Source organism: Limulus polyphemus, unplaced genomic scaffold (genome assembly GCF_000517525.1).
Source record: "Limulus polyphemus unplaced genomic scaffold, Limulus_polyphemus-2.1.2 Scaffold111, whole genome shotgun sequence".
Lineage (NCBI taxonomy): Eukaryota > Metazoa > Arthropoda > Merostomata > Xiphosura > Limulidae > Limulus > Limulus polyphemus.
In genome coordinates, this window is record NW_013665721.1 from 1,079,814 (window position 1) to 1,102,466 (window position 22,653).

At 32.6% G+C, this 22,653-nt stretch overlaps 1 protein-coding gene across 6 annotated transcripts in view; it reads right to left on the reverse strand.

Annotated features, from left to right (window-relative positions):
* The window catches only part of LOC106471374 (sodium channel protein para-like), a 98,311-nt gene that overhangs the window by 45,248 nt on the left and 30,410 nt on the right, over positions 1-22,653 (reverse strand). For 4 of the 6 annotated variants that reach the window (XM_022400826.1, XM_022400811.1, XM_022400807.1 and 1 more), the window contains exons 8-13: positions 18,225-18,282; positions 15,762-15,906; positions 14,723-14,908; positions 9,130-9,336; positions 6,073-6,435; positions 2,554-2,653 (exon numbers count right to left, since the gene is read on the reverse strand). In XM_022400826.1, the coding sequence (XP_022256534.1) occupies positions 2,554-2,653; positions 6,073-6,435; positions 9,130-9,336; positions 14,723-14,908; positions 15,762-15,906; positions 18,225-18,282 (1,059 nt within the window). The remainder of the gene's footprint in view (positions 1-2,553; positions 2,654-6,072; positions 6,436-9,129; positions 9,337-14,722; positions 14,909-15,761; positions 15,907-18,224; positions 18,283-22,653) is intronic. The other 2 variants (XM_022400823.1, XM_022400817.1) reach the window with 1 other exon arrangement.

Genomic DNA, 22,653 nt, shown 5'->3' on the forward strand with positions numbered 1-22,653 from the left:
AAAGAATTCCAGTTAATCAATATTTTAAGTCCAATAATCATATTAATGAAAGATACATTTGTTACAATTTTGAAGCAGTTTCCCTTAAGTAATTTCCTTATTTGTTTGAAATCTGTTGATATTTATCTTTATTTGCATTATACAGCTCTCTTTCAATCTTAAGTAATAATTTTTTTTTGTAGTTCTAACATGTCTCAATGTTTTGTTTACTGACATTACAAATACTACTGCAAGTGTGCTAAAATACATCAAACAGATAAATGACAAAAATAAACAACCACAACAAAACAGGTAGAAATACCTTCCAAAGTTATAAAAATATCAATATAGCTATTTGAGCTTTATCCCAAGTTTAAAAATTTGCCAATTATAATATACATAATTTATAAAACAAACAAGTATGTCAATCACTGTCTTTATCAATTGGCTTAACTTAATGTATTTTGTTAATTGCATATTATTAATCTAAAGTTAGAAAAAATACTATTTTCCTTTAAATGAAAAGAAGTTAATACTTTATTTTGTGACTTGTCTTGTAAACTCTAATTTTCAAACCTTCCTGAGTTATGAGATGCTATTGTAACTAAAGAAAGTACACACTTGTATGATAATGTTTATTATGGAATTACCTTACTGATAATGCTTAAAATAACATTGTAAGGAGAAAGGGGTAGACCAAACTAGGCTTAAGATAGGATGGGAGAAAAAATGTTCATCCAGAGTTACGTACAGTATCTAATTGGATTAAATAAAAAAACTTGAAGACTTGTGGTGGATAGAGACTGTATAAAAAAAGTCATACCAGAAAGCCACTCTGTAGAGATCAAATATAAACAAGAACACAAACTACCTACAAACTTTTTTGGGCATTATAAACAAATACAAATAACTATGTAAAAAAATAACATAAAATACAGACAAAATAAAAAAAAACTAAACTAATAATTAAAAGGTGAAAAAGAAAGAATGATCCCCTTCTGGGTAAAATTACCAGTAAAATTAGAGCAGAAGCAATATAAAGGAAGGTTACTACATAAGTTTGGTAGGTGGTACTATCAACTGAATGGTTGATGCAACAGAACTAAAATAAAGGAGTCTAGGCTTTAGTGTTAACTCAAAGTGTACTATTAGAACTGAAAGAATAGATCAAAGCATTTTCTGTACATTTACAATTTATATAGTTTTTAAACTATATAAACTTTTAAGAATTTTAAAGGGCTGTTATTAAGAATATTAAAATATTCTCTAATCAGTTTAATTCATTTATGATGAGTATTTGCTAATAACAACAAATAACAATAAATGAAAGAAGTAATCTCAAGAAGAGATCCTCCAAAAACTCAATAACATTCTTGTTTGGACAGATCAGTGTACATGTAGGAAAAATTTAAGCTTCAAAAAAGGCTTTAGAAACACAAATGAGCTTTGGACAAAATTAAGGCTCACAAATTATATTAACCTGAAAATGAGAAACAAATGGGAGCAAAAAAAAGGGGGTGAATACTTTAAGAGTAACAAGTTCTCCAACAACTGAGGACCAAATAAATCAAAGAATTGGCAGCTACAATATTAATAATAATGGGACCAAGTTGCATCCTTCACAAAATCACAAGAAGCACTTGTCGAGAGAATCAGGAAGCCTGATCAAAGAAGCAGAACGTCACCTATGGAGAGAACGTAAGGAAACAAGTAAAACGCAGGTAGCATATAAAAGAAAATGCATATCCTCAGGAGAAGGTTTTAGAAGATAATCATGTTAACAGGCTGAAATATCCAAATATGAAAGATGTTGGCTTCGTTATCTCAGGTTAACAGCGGTCAGATAGAGATAAATACAAAAGACCTTTAGCAGAAATGTATTACTAATATTTGGGTCCACCACCACATTCTAGATATGACTTTCATATTAAGTAACATAAAATGGAATACACATTGTATTAAACAAGTGCATAATGATAAAAATTTTGTAGTGATACAAGAGGGTCTCATGACTCTATGAAAAGTTAGAGAACAAGAGGTTATAAGACATATCACAAGATGATATATTGGAAGTATTGAGAGAATAGCTTATGGCAACAGATTGTTAAAGAATTAAATATGCCTATTCAGAGTTACATTAAAATATGTGAACATATATTTAAAACTTTTATTTGTGTACTTGCATTGCATGATTATGGGATTTCAGAGCAATAATCTAAAAACGTAAGTTGTTGTTATCTATTTGCCTACATTACATGTTGTACTAGAGAGGAAAATATAAACTAATAGGCAAAGGAAACTTAACCAACTCAAGGCTCAGAAGAATCCTAACACATTTTAAACCGAAAAACATATTATACAAATATTTTTAATCATGCTGCAAACCTTTACCTAAAAAAAATAAAAGTTAACTTGTTCAAAATGTGACAATTCTATATTCATAATTCAGTATGTTGAATAAACACAATAAAAAGACATATTGATGATTAACAAACTAAAGAAAATATGCTTTTTAATGAAAATTACGTATTAAAAAATACTTCCATGTATGAATAAAAAGTATTTTATCCTAACCTTTCATATCTACCAAAGTTTGATGTTGACAAGGTTCTACGAATGGGTTTTCTTGATGTTTATTTTTGGCAAGGCAGTCATCACCTTCCATTGTAGCATCCTGGTTTGTTTTATAAAGAAATGATAAGTATTCAGTAAAAAAGTTATAATAACAACATAATGTATTTTCCTAAGTTTCCCTAATCCATAAACTTATCCTCAGTAATTCAGTATATTCTTTAAATATATGAGACATTTTGATAAAATATGCAATAAGAAACAAACTTATTATAGCTTGAAATAAGTCATGTTAATTTTTAAAATAGAATATATATATATCACTTTTAATATATTAAAGTTAATTTCAACTTATTCCAATTGTCATCACAATCCTAATACTACTTTAACAACAAATTCTTTATATTTAATATATAAATAACTAATGTTCGTTGAAATACTACTCATGTAATCATCAATTTCACTTGATTTGAACAACTGTCATTAAATCTATTACAAAACACTTTCTTAAAAACATCAAAGTTAAAATTGATATATTAACTTCACAATAGTTTACTCATGACTTGTAGATAGATAATTTACAAAACTTTTACCTACTTATAATTGTATGTTTTGTACTACTTTTCAGATATTTTTGCTGCAATAAAAGGCCATTCATTCAAACAGTTGAGTATAAATGTAACTCATAAATTTAACTTAATTTTTTAAATATATATTGTTTCAATGGAATTCAAGAAGTAAGAATTATTTCTTTGCTTTAGTTTTTTCAGCAAAAATATGGCAAATAATTTTTACTATAGATATAAAGTCAAATGTCAGAAAACATCAGTATGTAAAATAAAATACATAACATAAAATACCAAATGAACAATACAATTTATTGTAACATTTTTATTTTGCCTCATGGAAATTATAAAGAGTTATTCTATTTACAAACATACAAGAGTATTTGTAGATTTATTAATAAAAAACGTTTATGCAATAAAATGAACAAAATATTATACACAATACAGAATATTTTTATGAACTGAAGTCATTTTTTCTCAACTATAAATACACAGTTTTTAATAACCTTTTCAAGTACCTTGCAGTGTACTGCTGACCTTAAAACAAAAATGGCAATAATAAAGCTAGTTTAAGTATTTTTAATGCAAATTATATATTGATAGTACATCATAATACAAGGCTGCAAGTTCAACCTCTTTTATTTAATCACTTAAATGGTAATCTCCTGACAAGACATTTAACTATACAAAACAAGATTAATAACCATTGAATTAACAATTTTCTGTCACAACCAGATAATTTGGTATCCCTCATATTTTATCCTTTTCTTCAATTAATTTTTGAAATACACAATTCATAACATTGCTTGTGGCTATATTTATTCAAATAAAACCTGTTATTTTAACAGTAACTCTACACTGTTTTCTCAAACTTATAAAAACAAATTTAAAACTAGGACTGGAAAATAATATCTAGATTATTTTTTTGAGTGTTAAAAAAGTAAAATTCAAAGCTAAGATAAACAACCAAAACCTGCTTTGTTTGTAAACTTATGTAGAAGAAAAGTAAAAATGTGAATTGGTACATACTAAAATACGAGTAGGAATAAGGATAAATATATAAACTATGTTATTTTCTTAAAATTGTTAAAGTTAAAATAAGAATTAGATGTATAAAATTTTGTTTTGACCTTGTGAGTAGAACATATCAGGTGAGGATAAGCATGAAACATCTCTGCTGTTTTCTGAGCAATAAAATTTGAGTTTAGAATAAACATTTACAGGAAAGTTTTATGATCTTGTGAAAGAATGAGAACTATAAGTAAAGAGGCCAACATTCGTGGGTGAATTTAACATGTTTCCATCATGCAGTCCCAACATGGCCAATTTTGACAGCAGAAAAATCATAAAAAAACACAAAAAGATCTAAAAGTGTTTACATCAATGCTTGGAGGTATATTTGTACCAAATCCCATGTAAATTGGTCAAAACATGGCCAATATGTCAATTGGTCAATATGTTGGGCACATGAAATTTTATATTTGTGCCAATTTTCACCTTAATTGTTGTAATATGGGTTGGTTGACATTTAACCCCATAAAATCCTTAAAAAGGCCTAAATCACAAAAATTAAAAAGTTGTCTTGAACTAATGTATAATCCAACCAAATTTCAAGTCAATCTGCCAAGAAATGAAGGAATGTTAGTCAACTGAAAAACACTAAGAATAAGAAGAAAGAAAGAGAGAAGAAACATTAGAAGAACAATATGTCTCTCTGCAGAGACATAATAATCTCTCTAATTTAGATTTCTTAGCTTATGAAAGTATGATTCATCTTTGGAATTATGTACAAAGTAAGTTAAAAGTTGCAATAAGGATATCAAACTTATAGCATGGATAAGAATTTTACAGCAAATATTCATTCATTAGTTAGCCAGGCTGCATTTTTTGTTTAATGTGGAGCATGATGGTGGGTAAAACAAAATACATTGCTTAGCTAACTAATGGATGAATATTTGTTGTAAAATTCGTATCAATGCTCTAAGTGTAGCAACCAGTTTGGCTGCCAATTTTGATTTCATTCTTTTAAGCGCCACGCTCAATCCTTTTTTAGCTGCACCTTTGCTTTCAGACCTAAGGTATTTCAATTAGTTTCATAACTTATATGAATCATCTAATTTTGTCACTTTAGTACATATAGTAGATATATAGTATTTAATTAAAAATGTATTAAATGAACTATTCTTACATCAATAAAATAAAGCACAAAAACTGATATAAAACCATAGATATAACATTATGGCTGCAATATTTCTATTTCTCCACACACACACTACATTACTGATAAATACATTACAGTGAATTAGAAGCCATAAAAGAATTATTTTGCAATTACAAAATTAAAAAGAATGTACAAAAGGAATAAGTAACATTTGAGTCATAAAAATAATGTATTTCCTGTTCTAGACCACTATTAACAGTGTTTAGCTTATCAATATTACATATCTAAGATACAGTTGATAATAATATAAGTTTTCCGGGTACTTACTTCATATGCAAGACATATATAAAATGAAAATTTCATAGTAACCTAATTCAAACAGGTTAATATATGAAAGTGTGTTTGTATTGGTGCACAAGAAAAAACTGTATGTGTAATATGCAGTGAAAATACTGGAAGAGCAGTAGAAGTACAAACATGCATGTAGAGTGTGAGTAAAGAAAGCACCTGGCAGATTTGAATGAATGGCCCAAAATAATATATCAAAGCATCTGTTAATAATAATAATTTTGCATTAAAAACATGTTGAATAAACCACAAAAATTTGTAATGTTAATGATCTTCAAAAACTACATTCTAACTTATTACACACCAGTTTCAAATATTCTAATTTGATTTACTAGGTTAACTTATAACAAGCTAAGAGGTTTTATGGTTAAGTGACCCTTATTTTTAATTTTTTATAACTAAGTTGTAATATAGTGGTGTTATGTTTAAGTGAAAATTGCTAAGAACCTCATGATAAAGGCCTTGGAGATTCCTTGAGCGAGATCTGAGCTGACTTTCCTTTGTCAAACCTTTTGCAAAAATGTCACCATGGGAGGTATAAGATAAGCGTGATGAGTGGGAGGTATAACTGGAATGTCTAGAGTTCAGATTTGGAAAAACGGGAATTACTATGGCACCATTTTCCTCAGACATGGGTGTTACAGCATTACTATCATCTGCATAGGGAAGATGCTCTTGTGCATCCATGAAAGTTTGAAGCACTAAGGGTTTTCTGTCTCCATATCGACGACCACTACTACGCCAATTGAACTGGCTCCCTCTGCTTCCTCTCCTAAGGTTGAAAGGTGAGCCAGGAAGACTGAGGCTTGCCTAGAAAGTGAAAGGACCTTTGCCATATTGCAGTCAAGTGATCACAATTACAGAAAACTTGACATACATGTAGAAATGTGTTTAGCCTGCCCACTATACACTCAAACACCTTTAGGATGTCCTTGTCAACGTGTGAAATGTTGTAATTTTTGCCATGAAGGCCACTTCATTCAATATCTGCCCAAAAGAAGAGCCTAAAGTGCTTTAAGGAAAGAACAACAGGGTTTAAAGAAAATAGCAGAGAAAATAGTGAAGAATTATTTACTAATGCCATACAATAAGATGTAACTTACAACTTTTAACAGCATATTAGAAAAAGAGGAATTAAAATATGTAAGCCTTAAAATTTTGTAGAATAGCATGCAAAAAATATGTATATATATACATATACATACATATATATATATATATATATTTATGTAAATGTATTCAGCCAGTAGCACTAGCCACAATATTGTAAACCCTGCTGTACTTGTCAGGTTTAGGTGCTGAGTGCATGGTGCACAGTGCTACTGTATCAAACAACATGCTTCACTGTGCTTGTTAAGCTTGTTGCTCCTAATCATACAAGTTAGTTAAGTTCTTGAATATTCTACAAAAAAAAACACAACTTTTGTATTCAAAAAGAAACATTGTAACTCTTTACAGTAAGTTTTAGAAAGACCCATGAAAAACACATAATATAGTTAGCTAAAGCTCAAGATACATTAGTATATTAGTGTAGTTACAGAAATAACATTTTATTAAAACACAAACGATTGAGTAAAGACAAATGTATGAACATAATAAATATATATACAGACAGCAAATAATTTAAAAGAAATTTATTGCTGTGTATTTACCTGTGACCTTGGAAGTTAGTAATTCTCATGAAGAACTATGCCGAACTTCAGTAAGTTGAAAGTAACATAAAATTCAGGCCACTACTTGACTATGATCTACATGTATTACTACATATATCCTACTAAATTGTTTTCATTGTCTTGTGCCTTTTCAAATATTTGATAACTGATTAACAGTTCTTATCATCACCTGTCTAACATACTTCTATATACGTTTCTCTGTGTTACCAATCTGTATAAATTATGCATGTATAGTTTCACAAATTTTTTACTATTGGTTTAAAGTTCAACATTTTTACGATGTTTCAGAGTTACCACATTGAAATGAATTCAAATAGTATAAATGTACTTTATTTTTAATGATAAGTAACAAAAAGTTAACGTATCTGAATACAAATTTAATTGTCCTTACAAAAATTAAATATGGCTTTCATTGATTTATGCAATGAGCATATATAGACCAAACCATGTCATCTATAAAGATAAGTAATACCTTTTGATGATTGTGTCATGGACACAAAGTTATATCAACAAAATATAATGTAATTTTTCCAAAGTTCTACAATACAAGAATGTATGCTTTCTGACATATTTATAAGTGTAAGGAATTTAGCACTTACTTTATTTATGTACATAGGCCTATAACTTGGTCATAACAAACTGTTACACATTCATTTATATAGTGTGAATTTTTATGACACTTCATTCCTTCAATTGGGCATATATATAATGTCTTTCACACTAAAATATGCAAAATAACCAATAATTCTCATTAATGTAAATATGTATAAAAATTCATTCCCGATATCAATAAAAATGGATGACGTAGTCATTGTATAGCTCAAATATATAATGTAAACTGTTAAGTATAATGGTACCACGAATCAAGGAGTTAAAATTCAACTTTTGTAATATCAAACAAGTTTCTAATGGTTTGTTTGTCTTATTTTTTAAATAATAGCATTAAGTGTACAACTTTTGAACCCGTGTTTTAAACGCTAGGCAATTAGAATTCCTTATAATTTAAAAACAATAGCTAGGCACATAAACAATGAAAACAAGCTAAATGTTCTACTAGGTTCAAGCCAACTAATACATTCTCTAAAGGTAGCAATCTGTGCATTAAAAGACCAAGAAAACCTAGATCTAGATAATTCACTAAAACTCTGTATGGTATCTAAGTAATAAATGTTTTAAAAAAATGGGAACTCCTACACTGTAGTATTCTATGAAATCTAGGGGAAAATGCAATTACTAGTAAGACTGAATATTACAGATAAAAACAACAACACACATATATACATAAAACTTTAAAGGAAAATTATACTATGTGAACAACAAGGGAATACAACTACATTTTGATTGAGTAAACCAATCCTGGTATTGCTGTTGAAAAAAAACAAGACAGCATTAGAAAAGTTTTGATAAGTTTATAAAACAAAAATTAACATAAAAACTAGAAAACACGTAAAGAAGAAATATACAAATTTATATAACATATGTTAAAGACCTTCTTAGGTACGTTGAAATATATATTAACATAATCTAAAGATGAAGATTAAAGCATACAATTAAAACTTTCGGAACATTTCTTAAATTATGTTTTTTTATTTTTTTCATTTCTGAAAAACTAGGGGTGAATAGTAATTTCCATAAAAACTAACATGTTTAACAATGAAAAAAAGACCTGATTAGAAGAAAATCTTTGGTATCAGCCTAAAATGAATATTTGATGAGCAGAGCTTACTGTAATCTCTAAAGGTTCACAATTCATTAGATATTTATAATAAATCCCAGAAACTTATCAAGCACATAAAAGTTTAAAAATAATTTGGAAATGAATGACACTGACCTTTCGAACCTTTCCACTTAACCATGACTTTTGTTCACAAACACTATCACCTTCAGCACTTTTAATACTAGCTCTTTCCTTCATATCCTTTTCTTCTGTCATTTTATCCTGTCCCACAAAAAGTTCATAAGACCTACAAGAAAAATCTGAAGGACTCTTGACTACAGCACCTCCAGGTTTTTCTTCATTCCCTCCTTCTTCCTCCACCTATAAACCAAGTTTTTTTTATATATTTTTTATTTGTCAACATTCCTGATAATATCAGTTTTCTGCAATTTGGTAATTTATATATTCGGTAAATACTGTATGTACAACGGTGGCAGAATAATAAACAGTTGCAAAATTATCTAAAATACTTGAAATTAGAGTACAACAAATGCTAGGAAACAAAAAAACTAACACTTCATAGCATCTTGATATTGAATTTGATTTAGAAAATTTTTTGTGACAATATAAGCTAAAAACTCCTATTCTACAGCTTTTCTTATGATGTATGTACTGTTGGTATGAGAATAATCATCACTAGTTTCAAAATTTTTAAAAATATTTGTGTTGTTACTTTTTGATAATAATTTGTTTGTTTTGAAAATTGCGCAAAGCTACATGAGGGCTATCTGCGCTAGCCATCCCTAATTTAGCAGTGTAAGACTAGATGGAAGGCAGCTAGTCATCACCACCCACCGCCAACTCTTGGGCTACTCTTTTACCAACGAATAGTGGGATTGACCATCACATTATAACGCCCACATGGCTGAAAGGGCGAGCATGTTTGGTGGGACAGGGATTCGAACCCGCGACCCTCAGATTGCGAGTTGAGCGCCCTAACCACCTGGCCATGCCGGGCCCCTTTGATAATAAAGTATTCATAGTAGTCTACTAAAGCAAGTCTCAACAATAAACACCCAATTAAGCATAACATGAAATTTTTACCTAATAAATCAAGTTATTTAATAAATATATTAAAAAAACACCCTCTAAAATTCTATAAATGAAGACTACAACTTTTAACGTGGCAAGTTATTATTTTAGGTAAACTGATTGCATATAATGTACGTTGGTAAAAGAAAACACACCTCAGTTTGCAAACTCATTTTTTACATCTGGTTGTGACTATTTTTTTGTACTTATTTTTTTAATGACAATTTGAATGTTGATTCTTCATATTTTTAACTTTAAGATGGCAGGGGACCAGTAGAATTACAAATCATTTAATTCATGTCTAGTAATTCTTCTACCCTGTTTTGACTAATAAATATTTTTACTTTGATAGTAGATTCTATCATGCCCCAGGTTAAAGTCACAGCCAAGAACATAAATATTAACATTTTCTTAAACTGAAAATGTATTTCCAATAGATACTTACCCCTCTCACAAAATAGCTTTTCTTAATTAGTAGTGCCCTCTGTTGGCAGAAATTTCCAATGCTCAACACTAGCCTTCCACCTCCCACTTCTGCATATCCACATGCAAATGATTATGCAGCAGCTCTCCACCAATAAGAGCGCAACACAAACCCTATTGTAAGCAGCACCCTCTCCACAGTTGTACTCATTAATCACTTCGACATTGGTCAGAAGACCCACAACATACATCACCAGGCTGGGTGGGAAATGCGAGAAGAGATAAGTATCTATTGGAAATACATTTTCAGTTTAGGAAAATGTAAACTTCTGATATGATATCTTACCTCCGGCTCACAAAATAGCTAGAATCCCACATTAAACTGGTGAAAAAATTATCACTCTTCAGGAAGTGCCCAAAGAGAGACCATAAGGTGTGGAACCAAAAAAGAAAATATCACACCTCAGCCGGAGACTGCACTTCATCTGATGGACTGTGTTGTGAACATAAAAGACAGAAAAACACAAAGGAATTCTGTACTACATATTACCAATTAATGGGACCCCTGGGTGTCAAGTAGCTAGGGTACGACAGACCGTAGTGTTAGTTCGACCTCATCCAACACCTACCTTCACCACGAAATTGGTAAGGAAGACAAGCTTCCATACCAAAATCTGTCTCCACATACGTGCATTTCCAACCCATCCAGCATCTGATCCACCATGAACTGACATCCAGCAGATGGTAGGAAGGTGAAAGCCTTGGTAGGATGACATCTCTGGTCCAAAACCTGGCAACATTAGGTATGGCTCTTCCAGCCCATGGTAGGAGGATACCCAGGCCATATACAAGTGAGATTATATATGTGCTACGTCCAGAGACAACCAACAGCAGATCCACTGGGAACCAACATCCAGCAGATGGTAGGAAGAGGGACTGCAAACCTGTGGTGCATATCCAGTCCAAAACTTGGCAGCATTGGGCATTTTTTATCCAGTCTGCAGTATGAGGAGGGATACTGGGCAGAACAAATGTGAGGAGTTACTTAGCTGGACCATCTCCACCCAACACCTAACCCCCTGGGAACCACATCCAGAGAATGGTCAACAGGAAAAACAGCCTGAGGAGTAAACTGCAATAGATATATAGATATATATATAGTCATGACATGATGGAGTGCTATAACCAAAACCTGGCAGTATTTGGAATTGTACATCAGGTCTGCGGTAGGAAGGGCATCATGCCATTGACACATGATTCTAATCATGACCTGGCCATTTCCGCCAGATTCACCAGGAATGTACGTTCAGAGGATGGTAGGAAGGAGGAATGCCATGATGGGAAAAAGCAATCTGTAAGATAAAGATATATTAATAAACCGTAGTGCTACAACTAAAACCTGGTGGCATCTAGAATTGTACATCAGGTCTGCAGTAGGAAATGGTATACACCATCAACACCCACAGAATGCCACCAGTCTACTGTCAACTGAGTGGTATGATGCATCACTAAGGAGGAGAGGCTCCATGGTCCACCACTCTAGCAGCTAGGAACTGGTAAATGGCAAGGATTACTATACTCCACTAGAATAAAAGAGAAAAATGTGTTGGAGATTCTAGAGGACCTCATCACCAGAGACAGTGCAATGGGTGACCTCGATACCCTATTTTGAAAAGCAGAGCTACCACGTCGATGGAGTTGATCAACCAATACCTGGCAGCATCTGGAATTGTATGCCAGGTCTGCGGTAGGAAGAGTCTCAATGCCACTGAGCATTAGAGATGGACAGCAATACCCGTCTGCTTTACTCATGTGTTCATGAGTGTTCGGTTTGATACAAACATATTTATCAAGCAAAAGACTACTACAGAGAACTACTAGCAGTCCTACAGATCACCCTATCTCCAGTGGGCATAACCTAATCCTGCAATGTAATTGTTTCGGCATAGATGACAATTGAATGGAGACACACAAGTAACACCTGGCAGCACCTGGAATTGTGCATGTCTGCAGTAGGAAGAGCCACAACATAATTGACATCGAGCAAGGTCACAGGATGGACAGTGCAGATTATAAAAAAAAAGGTATACCTGGTCAGGCATTACTCGCCACAGAGGGGGATCCACAATACACTAGTAAAAAGGCCCCTGTAAATACAGAAATAACAAAACAAAAAGAAAAACTAAGTCTTTAGTATAAAGGAAAATGCTGAGAAACTTTCAAGCAAAAACAAGCACATTTGAACAGTACTACTGCCAATCAAGAAGTGATTAATGAGTGCAAATGTAGAGAGGGTGCTGGTTATGATAGGTGTTGTGTTAGCTCCTACTGGTGGAGAGCTGCTGCATAATCATTTACAATTGGATATGCAGAAGCAGTAGGTGGAAGGTTAGTGGTGAATGTAGAAAATTTGTGCCGATAGAGAGCAGTGCTAATCGAGAAAAGCTATTTTGTGAGCAGAGGTAAGATATTGTATCAGAAATGACCCATTGTATGATGGTAGTTTATACAATGAAGGTTATAAGATACAAACTCATATGTTGGCTTAGGTTGATCAATGTTGTAGGGTAATTCTGAGAAAAAGTAACTAAGCTTCTTCCACTTTATTTCACATTACCAAAGTTTTTGATAATTTTATCAGTAACACAGTAACATTTAATAGCATGGCCACTTCCACAAACTGAGTTACATATAAAATTGCCAATGTGAATACAAAATTATACATATTCATCATGATATTAACGTAATATTTAAAAAAAAATCAAATAAAGATTTCTAAGATATAGAATCAAGTTTGATGAAAAAAAAGTATATGAAATTGTATAGACAGTTTGATATTATACCTCATTTTATAAAAAATGTGGTTCCATACCTTATGTAGGTAAATATCTGAAGTAATGCAAAGTTATATGAACTTCTTTTTCCCCTAACTTTAAACAGAAGTTCGTTCCAAAAAGTCTAAAATGCCCATTATCTTCTGACTTTTTTTTAAACAAACACTTGTCTTTCGTGTAAATCACTTAGTGTAAAAGAAAAGGTCCACATTTTTTTGGAAAAATACTGGCTCATCATCAAGTGATTTGCAATCATGTAATAAATGTCAGTACATTACCTCTAAGCCAACTGCAGAAATTCTAAAAATGCTAAAAAATAACACTTAAACATTTCTAGTATTACTGGATTTTTACTGTTATACAGAGGATTAAGTATGTTATATTAAAACAATTTTGTATATGCAATTCAGCAAATCACATGACAACCAAAGCATATATAACGTTGTACTTAAATGGCATGTATCAAAACTACATTTTGACATTGTCTGGCATTTTGTAAGTAATGTGATGCCACCAAAAACTGATAGCTTTTGGAAGAGTATGTAACAGCCATTTCTGATGCAAAATATTAATAAACTCAAATGATAATGATGTGATCAGATCAACTTGGGACTTCAGGACTATCCTATATGAGACTTGAAACAAGTCATACCTTCCTCATGAACACATAGTGTGGCATCTTGTATCAGATGAGAATCTATGAGCACAAAGATGAATGGCAAAAGCCATACACATGCTACAGGTAACATTGTACAACATAATCAAGAAGGATGTACATCTACCACTTCCACATCATATCTGTTCAACTGATGAATACCTTAAACAACTGGAAAATAAAACAGGTATTCTTGCTATTCCATACAAAAACATACTGATCACATCAACTGATGCAAATCCTACAGATTTCTGTGATCAGGCTGTTGAAACAGGCACTGGAAAATTATTGTGCTTGTACACTGGATGGAGTATGGAAAGCATTGTAATGAAAACTATGCTGCAGGGTTGATCTCAAGATGCAAGTATGTAAGATAGACCATGACCAGATGTGTCAAAATGGATTGTAACAAATTGGTGAGGCTCCAAAATTGTTTTAATATAATGTACTCAACCTCCATATACATAATTTTTTACAATGTTCATAGTTGTGGAATGTTTTATACAGACAAAACTTGATTTCCTGCAGTAACCAGAACTAAAAAGTATTTAGCCGATGCTAATTACAGCAAATTCATTCATGTTATTAAATTTAGAAAATAGTTTAATGTTTTGTTTTGGTTAATAATTCAACAAATAACTAAATTCCAAATTTTGTATGCTCACATTTTATTGGTAAATCTACTTAAGATTATATATATTTCATCTTTTCTCATAACTTCATACTAGTACTTTTTTTTCAATTACTTAAATATCAATCTTACTATTCTCTCCGCTTCCTCTGCAGCTATTGCAGCCTCTTCAGCAGCTGCTTCTTTTTCCTCTGCTTTCTGTAGATCATCATAGGACATGGCGACAATAGCTAGGATAAGGTTGACCAAATAAAATGACCCAAGAAAAATGATCAGAACAAAGAAGAGCATGTGCCAAGGGCCTGCAGATTTTAGCACCTAAAAATCAACAATACATATATGCTGTACATGATACTGTAATATCCCTCTAAAACACAGTGATTTCTTACTTAGAATATGATTTACATATTCAAACATAAACAGATTATTATTGTGTAAAGACACCTAAAACTATATGTATTTGTAGCCTTTGAAAAACTATAATGTTAAAATTCTGAAGACATAAAGAAATGGCATCTGGTAAATTAATTTTAGCCTGAACAACATCTTATGTAGCATGTGGGCTAAATGGCTAAACGAGAGACCCCTATGGTTCATACATAGCCACCTCTAATTTGAAACTGTTACCCAGAAAGAGAAGCAGTAGCCAGTAAACATCACCTAATGCCTACAATATTACTCTTAACTGAGAAACAGGATTGAGTGTTACTTTTATAATGCTGAAAGTATAGAGCATGTTCAGCAACATAATTAAGCTTCAATGTTTGAGCTTCCAATCTATAGCCCTGCATGCTAACTACAAGGCCACACCTAGGTTTAAATAAAAAACCGCATACGACAATGTGGCAAAGGTACTTCTTATGAAATAAATAATATTTTATCTATAGAAATAATAAATAAATCTTCACTTTTTTATTTTTATTTCAAAATTTAGTAGTCAGACTATATTCTTTGATAGAATGTGAACATTGCACCAAGTACATTTAAATCTATCATTAACAAAAACAATAAAAGTCAATGTGTAAATTTAATTTTATGTAAGAAGAAACATCTAGTAAAACCACTAAAATCATTTAATGCAAGTTGTTTGATATAAATATTTATAATTCCATTTAGAAATTTACATACAGGGTATCTATGATGAAGTTTAAGTGCAACATTTCTTACTTACCATTTGATATAAAGATTCCCAAAAATCTTGTGTCATGAGTCTGAATGCCGACAAAAGAGCCCACCCAAAGTTGTCAAAGTTTGTGTAACCATAGTTGGGATTTTTTCCAAGACCTTGAAGACATTCATATCCTTCTGGGCAGGATCTGTAAGAGAAAATGATGTTGATAAGGAAAGAAAAACTTAATGTAATACTGTTGTTAACTTTATTAAAGATTTATTTTTCATACTGAAAATAGGTAACAAGTTAGCAAAAATTTTGAACTTGGTGAAAGCAGGATGACAGGTAGCATGGGGATATATTTCTAAATAATTAAAGCTACAGCTTGCCTTGAAGAAAATAATTATAACTTATTATATACACTATATTACTTTCATCTTTTATAGCCATACTAACATATTTTTTCATACCATACCTGGAAGTATTTTGAGACAGAATTATCTTTTTCCACCATTCAACTGATTATAGCATTAAATTATCACTAATTTTTTATAATTTTTGTATTAGTACAAAACAAGTATAAGATACATGAAAAAGTTCAAAAAATATTATCACCACTTGTTAGGCACTTTATAAATGAAGTATGAAACTATGATAATCACATTTCTGGCAAAACCTTTTTGGATCTCCCATGAATAGGAAATATCTTGCAACTTATTAAAGAATTAACCACCTAGCAACTATTAATAAGACACTGAACTCAAACTACTACTTCAAAAAACAACAACAAAAAACATTATATTGTAACATACTTTTATGAATTTGGCATCTTTAGAATAAAACCAATTAAAAAGTAAAATGTGTTGATCTTAAAATATATTAGGTGAAGAACAGTAATAAAACATATTTTGTAAAAATAATACAAATCTTTTAGCTCAAAACGCTGTCATCATTTTTATATTCATGTCTATTAAACTACCTTTTAATCAAAAATTTCAACAGAAAATCAAACTAAATATTTAATTGATTTTCTAATGATTTAAAAGCATTTTTTAAAAATAACTTGTAAATTAATATCCATTTATTGAAAATTGACCACTGTAGATTTATTATATCAGTTAGTTCATATTTTGAGCATCTTTAACTAAAAATTTCAATATTCTGACAACTGTCTCTTCTTTGCAATTAATATGCAAATCATAAGCAGGTACCATCAAGCTAGAACTCTTGGTGATAAATTAGTTTCTTCTAGCTTCATTCTTAATTCACTTCTTTAAGAAAATAATTAATACACAAATTTTTCATGCAAAAATAGAAAATAATAATTCATTTTATTCAACCAATGAACTGTAAAACTTTAAAACTCTCTCTCTCTACATGTACCAAGATCAATAAATCAGTGGAAATGGCTCTAGTGTGCAAGCTTCCATGTTAACGTTTTCTTTACTTGAGAATGTATTTATGATACATACTCACCTCTACACACACGGAATAGCTTGATTCTTTTGCACATGTGCCAATGAGACTTGCATACCACTAGCTTTGAGCTACTTTCCACTTAAAAAAATGTTTAACATAAACTGCACTAGTGCACGATGCCATCATCATCATGTGATGATAGCCCTCCACCAATATGAAGGCAATACAACCTCCTAAGCACTTGCACTTGAATTAACTTCATTCTTAGATAAGGCAAGAATAAAGTGCACCAGAAGTGGTGAAGATGTTCAGAGGTGAGTATCTAATAGAAATACTTTTTCAGGTAAGGAAAATGCTAACTTCTGAGACAGGAAGAAAAAGGCCATGAAGCAGGGAGACATGAATTCAGCAGGCCTAGAAAAAGGAACAGAATAGTGAGGTTGAAAAACATGAGAAACCAAAGCAGACAATAAAGAATGAAGCCAGGCTGTCTCAGACTAGGTCTCCAGTGAGTCAGGAGTATTTGTGAAGATCTCCAGGTGAAGAAATGGAGCCTGATGAAGATAATAAAGATAAGCATGAGAGAGGCATACACCAGCTAGGAAAGTATCCCATCTCAGTAAGTTCCAAAAGCAGAACTGATCTCTAAAATACTCATCAAATCTCCTCCTCTAAATTCAACTTGGTTCATATTTAATTAATGATTCTTTCTTATGTAGGTTATGTAACATTTGCACAAGTACAGTCACTGTTTTTGTTCTTATATTAATATAGTCTTCATTGTTTTTTAATTTTTATACATATTTTGAACACCCTAAAAATATCAATAATATAACCGTATAACTGTTACAGGAAATGTCATTCTAATTGTATAATCTTTGCTGAATGTATATCATTACATAATTACAATGGGGGGGCAGGAACTGTATAATACCTTTACTTTTTTTCTGTATGAACATGTACGTATCATAAAAGTCTTAAATATGTTATATAATTTCTACATATTATGATAAACTTGGTGCTCATGCCATAAAAACAATTTCTTGCTATAAAACTTGACATACCCAATTTTCAATAAGTATGAAAAAATACAGATTCACTTACTTTGCACCACTACTATTTCCACAAAGTGGATAATTTCCATCTTCTTCATACCAAGATGCTGTAAAATAAAAACATTACATGATAATTTAATTAAATTCAACAACTTGAATTAACCCTATGAATATAGTGGGTCAAAGTGCACATCATTTATAAAATTACACTCAAATTTTAGAACTTCAGTAATACAGATTCTACAGTGCATAATCAATTAGAAACACAAACTACAGATAATGACAAGGACAAATATAAAATTTATCTATGTTTGTAAATAGCACCAGAGAAACCTACTCCCATTCAAGCCAATTATTTACCACATTCCTACTTGTCTGATGGACATGTTTATAACCAATATAAACAAAATATTGTCATGTACATAAATCTTAAGTTTGTTTGTTTAGTTTTAGCAGTCAGAGATGGTAGCTTGCAAAAAAAGCTTGATGAACATTGAATAAAGTCATTGCTTTGAGCAGTAACAGATTTGTTTAAACCAATTTATAGCTTAGTTACAAAGCCAGAAAAAATTATTGTAGTTTTGGGCCATTATATTCTAGTGTCTAACATATATTTTGTGTTCTAAAATGCAAACTTAAAAGCTATATGAATTATTTCTAAGACAACTAACATAGTGACAAAAAAGTAGGATTACTGAGCACAGCATATAAGTGCAAACAACCTCAAGCTGAAGAAAATGCTACAGTTCTTGTTTTTTACACATATTTTTTATTCGTTTTTATGTATTTTCTAACACAAATAACTACAATGTAAAAATTAGAAACTTAGATAACAAAAGTTCACTGAAAATAAAATTCTTGAAATCAGTCAATTAGGAAGCTCTGGATATGTGCATTGCCTGACTTTAACCAGATCATTTGTTTACCCTAAACTTTATCACTGTGATTTATTTCTTTTGCACACAGAGAGGATTCAAAGTACAGTAATAAAAAAAAAGAAAAGAAAGCAGATGTGAAAAGGTTCGTAGCTGATGCTGTTAGGGTACATAACTGTAGCTTTCTGCTAAAATCTGCAGTCATTATAGTAAAATAGATATTATTAATTTTACTTCATATTTTAAACTTTTTATTTATATTACATTGATGATTTTGCTAATGTAAGTGTTGGGGTAGAGAAAGAAACTTATAAAGTTTTACCAAAAAAAAAACTGATGTTCATTTAGAAAAATCTAAGAGTTATGTACATAAAATACGAAATTTGTATGATGAAAAGAAGTATTTTTATTCCTACATGAAAATCACCTTTCACTCAAACTGACTCAATAAAGACATTTATAGACAAATCTTTAGTAAAAATAATCTTTAAAAACTCTGATTGTTTGTGTATAACAAAATTGTACTATTTACTAAAAATTGTCAAATTTCATGAAAATACACTAAGTACATTCAGAGTTATAGCATATGTAGTTTCATGGTTGCATGGTAATTACAATGTTGGTCAAAATTACTGGTCCCGTAAGCAAAGGAATAAGCAGTGTTATATGAATTGTTACTTTGGTAGGCTCTACTGATTGTCAATAGTCAGCAAAAATTTTTAAGTGTGTCAATAATCACAAATGTACATGTAGCCTTCTGTGAATGAAGAAGAATTTATCTACTATAAATTTATATAAGTAAAACCTTAGAAATCTTGCAAATTATAAGTGTATTTTGCATAAAACACTGGAGACAGTGCAATGAGTGTCTGCAATTTCCTATTTCGGAAAGTAGAAAGACCCCGATTGTAAGAATCACGGGTCAGTAGAGATGGGCAAAAATCCATCCGCTTTACTCAGGAAGTCCATGAGTGATGGTCCTTTATATATGAAACAGTTATAAAAAAAAATATATATATATATATACACACACACACTGCTGGATAAGCAGCCGATGATCTTACAGAAACATCCCATCTCAACAGTGAGCGTTATAGAAGTATACAGATATGGTGTTAATATAATAATAAGCATATCTAACCAGTTAACACCCGCCACCAGGTGGGATCCTGAAATATGATGTATATCAACGAAATGAGATAATAAAATAATATGTCGACTTACCCCAGTCAAAGACGAATAGACGTGTGTAGAAATGCCAAAGGATGAAGACAATACCTGCCCAAGGAAGACACAGCTAGGTTGTGCAGATAATGTGCAACAAATGTATTGGGAGTTTTTCACATACCAGCCTGAATGATCTCCTCCATAGGACAGTGGTTTTGAGCAGCTAAAGACATAGCTGGATGATAAAGTTAGTGCAAAGAAACATTATGTAGATGGCAACCTTTCATGGCACATCAGAATACACCAATTGTATGAGGTGATGAACCCAACTAGCAAGTGTAATAGGTGATAAATCATGGGAAACAGCAGAATTCCATAGAACAAATAGACAGGAATGAGAACCTTGAAAGAAGGCAGTACAAGCCATATAGCATAGCAGGGAATGAACTGAACAAAGTAGTCAATCTGGATCAGAATTGGAGTACATGTGGGAAATGGAATGTAAGAAAATAGGAGAAAAGGCTACACAACCGTCTTGGGCAGCTGATGTCCCGGGAAGTAAGGCCAGATCCAGATAGAGGAATGGTAAAGGAAGCAGGAAACATTAATGGCATAGATGTCTGAACCACGATGACAGCATGCCAGGAGGAGGAGGGAATAGGTCTTAAGGGAAAGATGGTACAAGGAACATATTACAATAAGTTCAAAGGGAGAACTGGACAGGGCATGAAGGACAACATTGAAATCCCAATCCAGCAGAACAAATGGACATGGCTGATGGACCAGATGAAAGGAACGGAAATGGAGGGAAATAACCAGGGAAGAGAAGGCTTTCCAAAAGCAGGAGAATGGAAAGTAATCGTCAGGGCAGCCCTGTAATGAGCAACAGTTGAAACAGACAAACTATGATCAAATAACTAAGTGAAGAACTGGAACAGATGAGCAACAGAAGCATGGGATGGTCGGAAGCCATGATGAATAGACTAAAGTCTGAAGTAAGACCAATGCCTCTGGTACATAGACAAGGAAAAAAGGTGAATGGTTTGAGCAAGGAAAGATACTACACAAAGGGTGAGTCCCTGAGCTGAGGCAAGGGACCAGACAAAAGCCACACATGAAGATGGAGTTTGATGATGTTGGAAGGAAATACATCCTATCGTGGTTGTCGGAGGAGCGATCAGGACAGAGGGTAGGGGCTGTTGTTTCAATAAGGACCAGAGCAGAGGGAATCAGGTCTAAGCCAGCCAATACAAAGAATCCAGCAGAACACAACAAGGAGTGCTCTGGGTAAGGGAAATGACTCTGATTGGAGGGTAGGCATATAGGTGAAGACCCCCTCCAATCCCAACTGAAAGCATTCACCCCTAGAGCTGAGGGGTGAGAAACTGGAGACCAAAAGGAAGGAAGGTTGGCATTCCAGTGAGTGGTAAATGCATATATATGAGGTGTTCCCAGTTGAGAACAAACTCACAGAAATACCTGAGGTTGAAGGAACCACTCCATGGGGAGAACCTGGTTGGGAAGAGACAAGCAATCAGCCACAAGATTCTTAATTCTAGAAACATGACACACCAGAACCGTCATGTCATGGTCATTGGCCTAGTACAGGAGATCCAGAGTCTGAAAACACAGAGATCTGGACTGGGTTCCTCTTTGCTTGGTGATATAGCTGATGACAGTGGAATTATCAGAATGATACAGACCTCAATGAACTGACAAAGGTTCCAGGATGTTGATATGGAGAGTAGCCTCCTCAACTGACCACCAACCGAAAATCTCTTGGGAAATGAAGAAAGCACCCATACCCACAGAGGAAGCATCTGCAAACAGATGAGACTCAGGATGAGGCAAAGGAATGGGAACCCCCACCAAAGTCAAGTCCCTGTCAAGCCACCAAGCAAGGTCAGCCCTGATCCCAGGTGGAAAGTTGATGGAATGGTTGAAGGGATCATGGGAGAAGTTCCACTGGTCAAGGAGCATCCAATAAATGAAAAGCATATGTGCCTGACCCAAGGAAATGAGAGCTTTCAAGGAAGCCCACATCCCCAAAAGAGATAGAACCTCTCGTTCCGAGAGAGAAAGAGAATGTAGAGCCTTCGTGACGGCCTGTTCCATATCCCAGAGCTGAAGTGGAGAAAACTGGGCCCGATCAAGATGGGAATTGAAGAGAACCAAAATGAATAAGATACTGTGTGGGGGTAGTAAAGGACTTCTCCAACTTGATGAGAAACTCCACTGAAGCAGCTTTTCAAAGAAGTAAGAGGGTGTGAGTGACTGACTGTGCATGGGAAGAGGTGAACAGTAGCCAGTCGTACATGTAATGATGAGTCCAGCAAGTGATGATGACATTAAAAAGAACATAACTCTCAACAAAATACATACGGAGCCGAGGAAAGACTGAATGGCAGTGATAAGAGAGAACCCTCGAGGATGAAC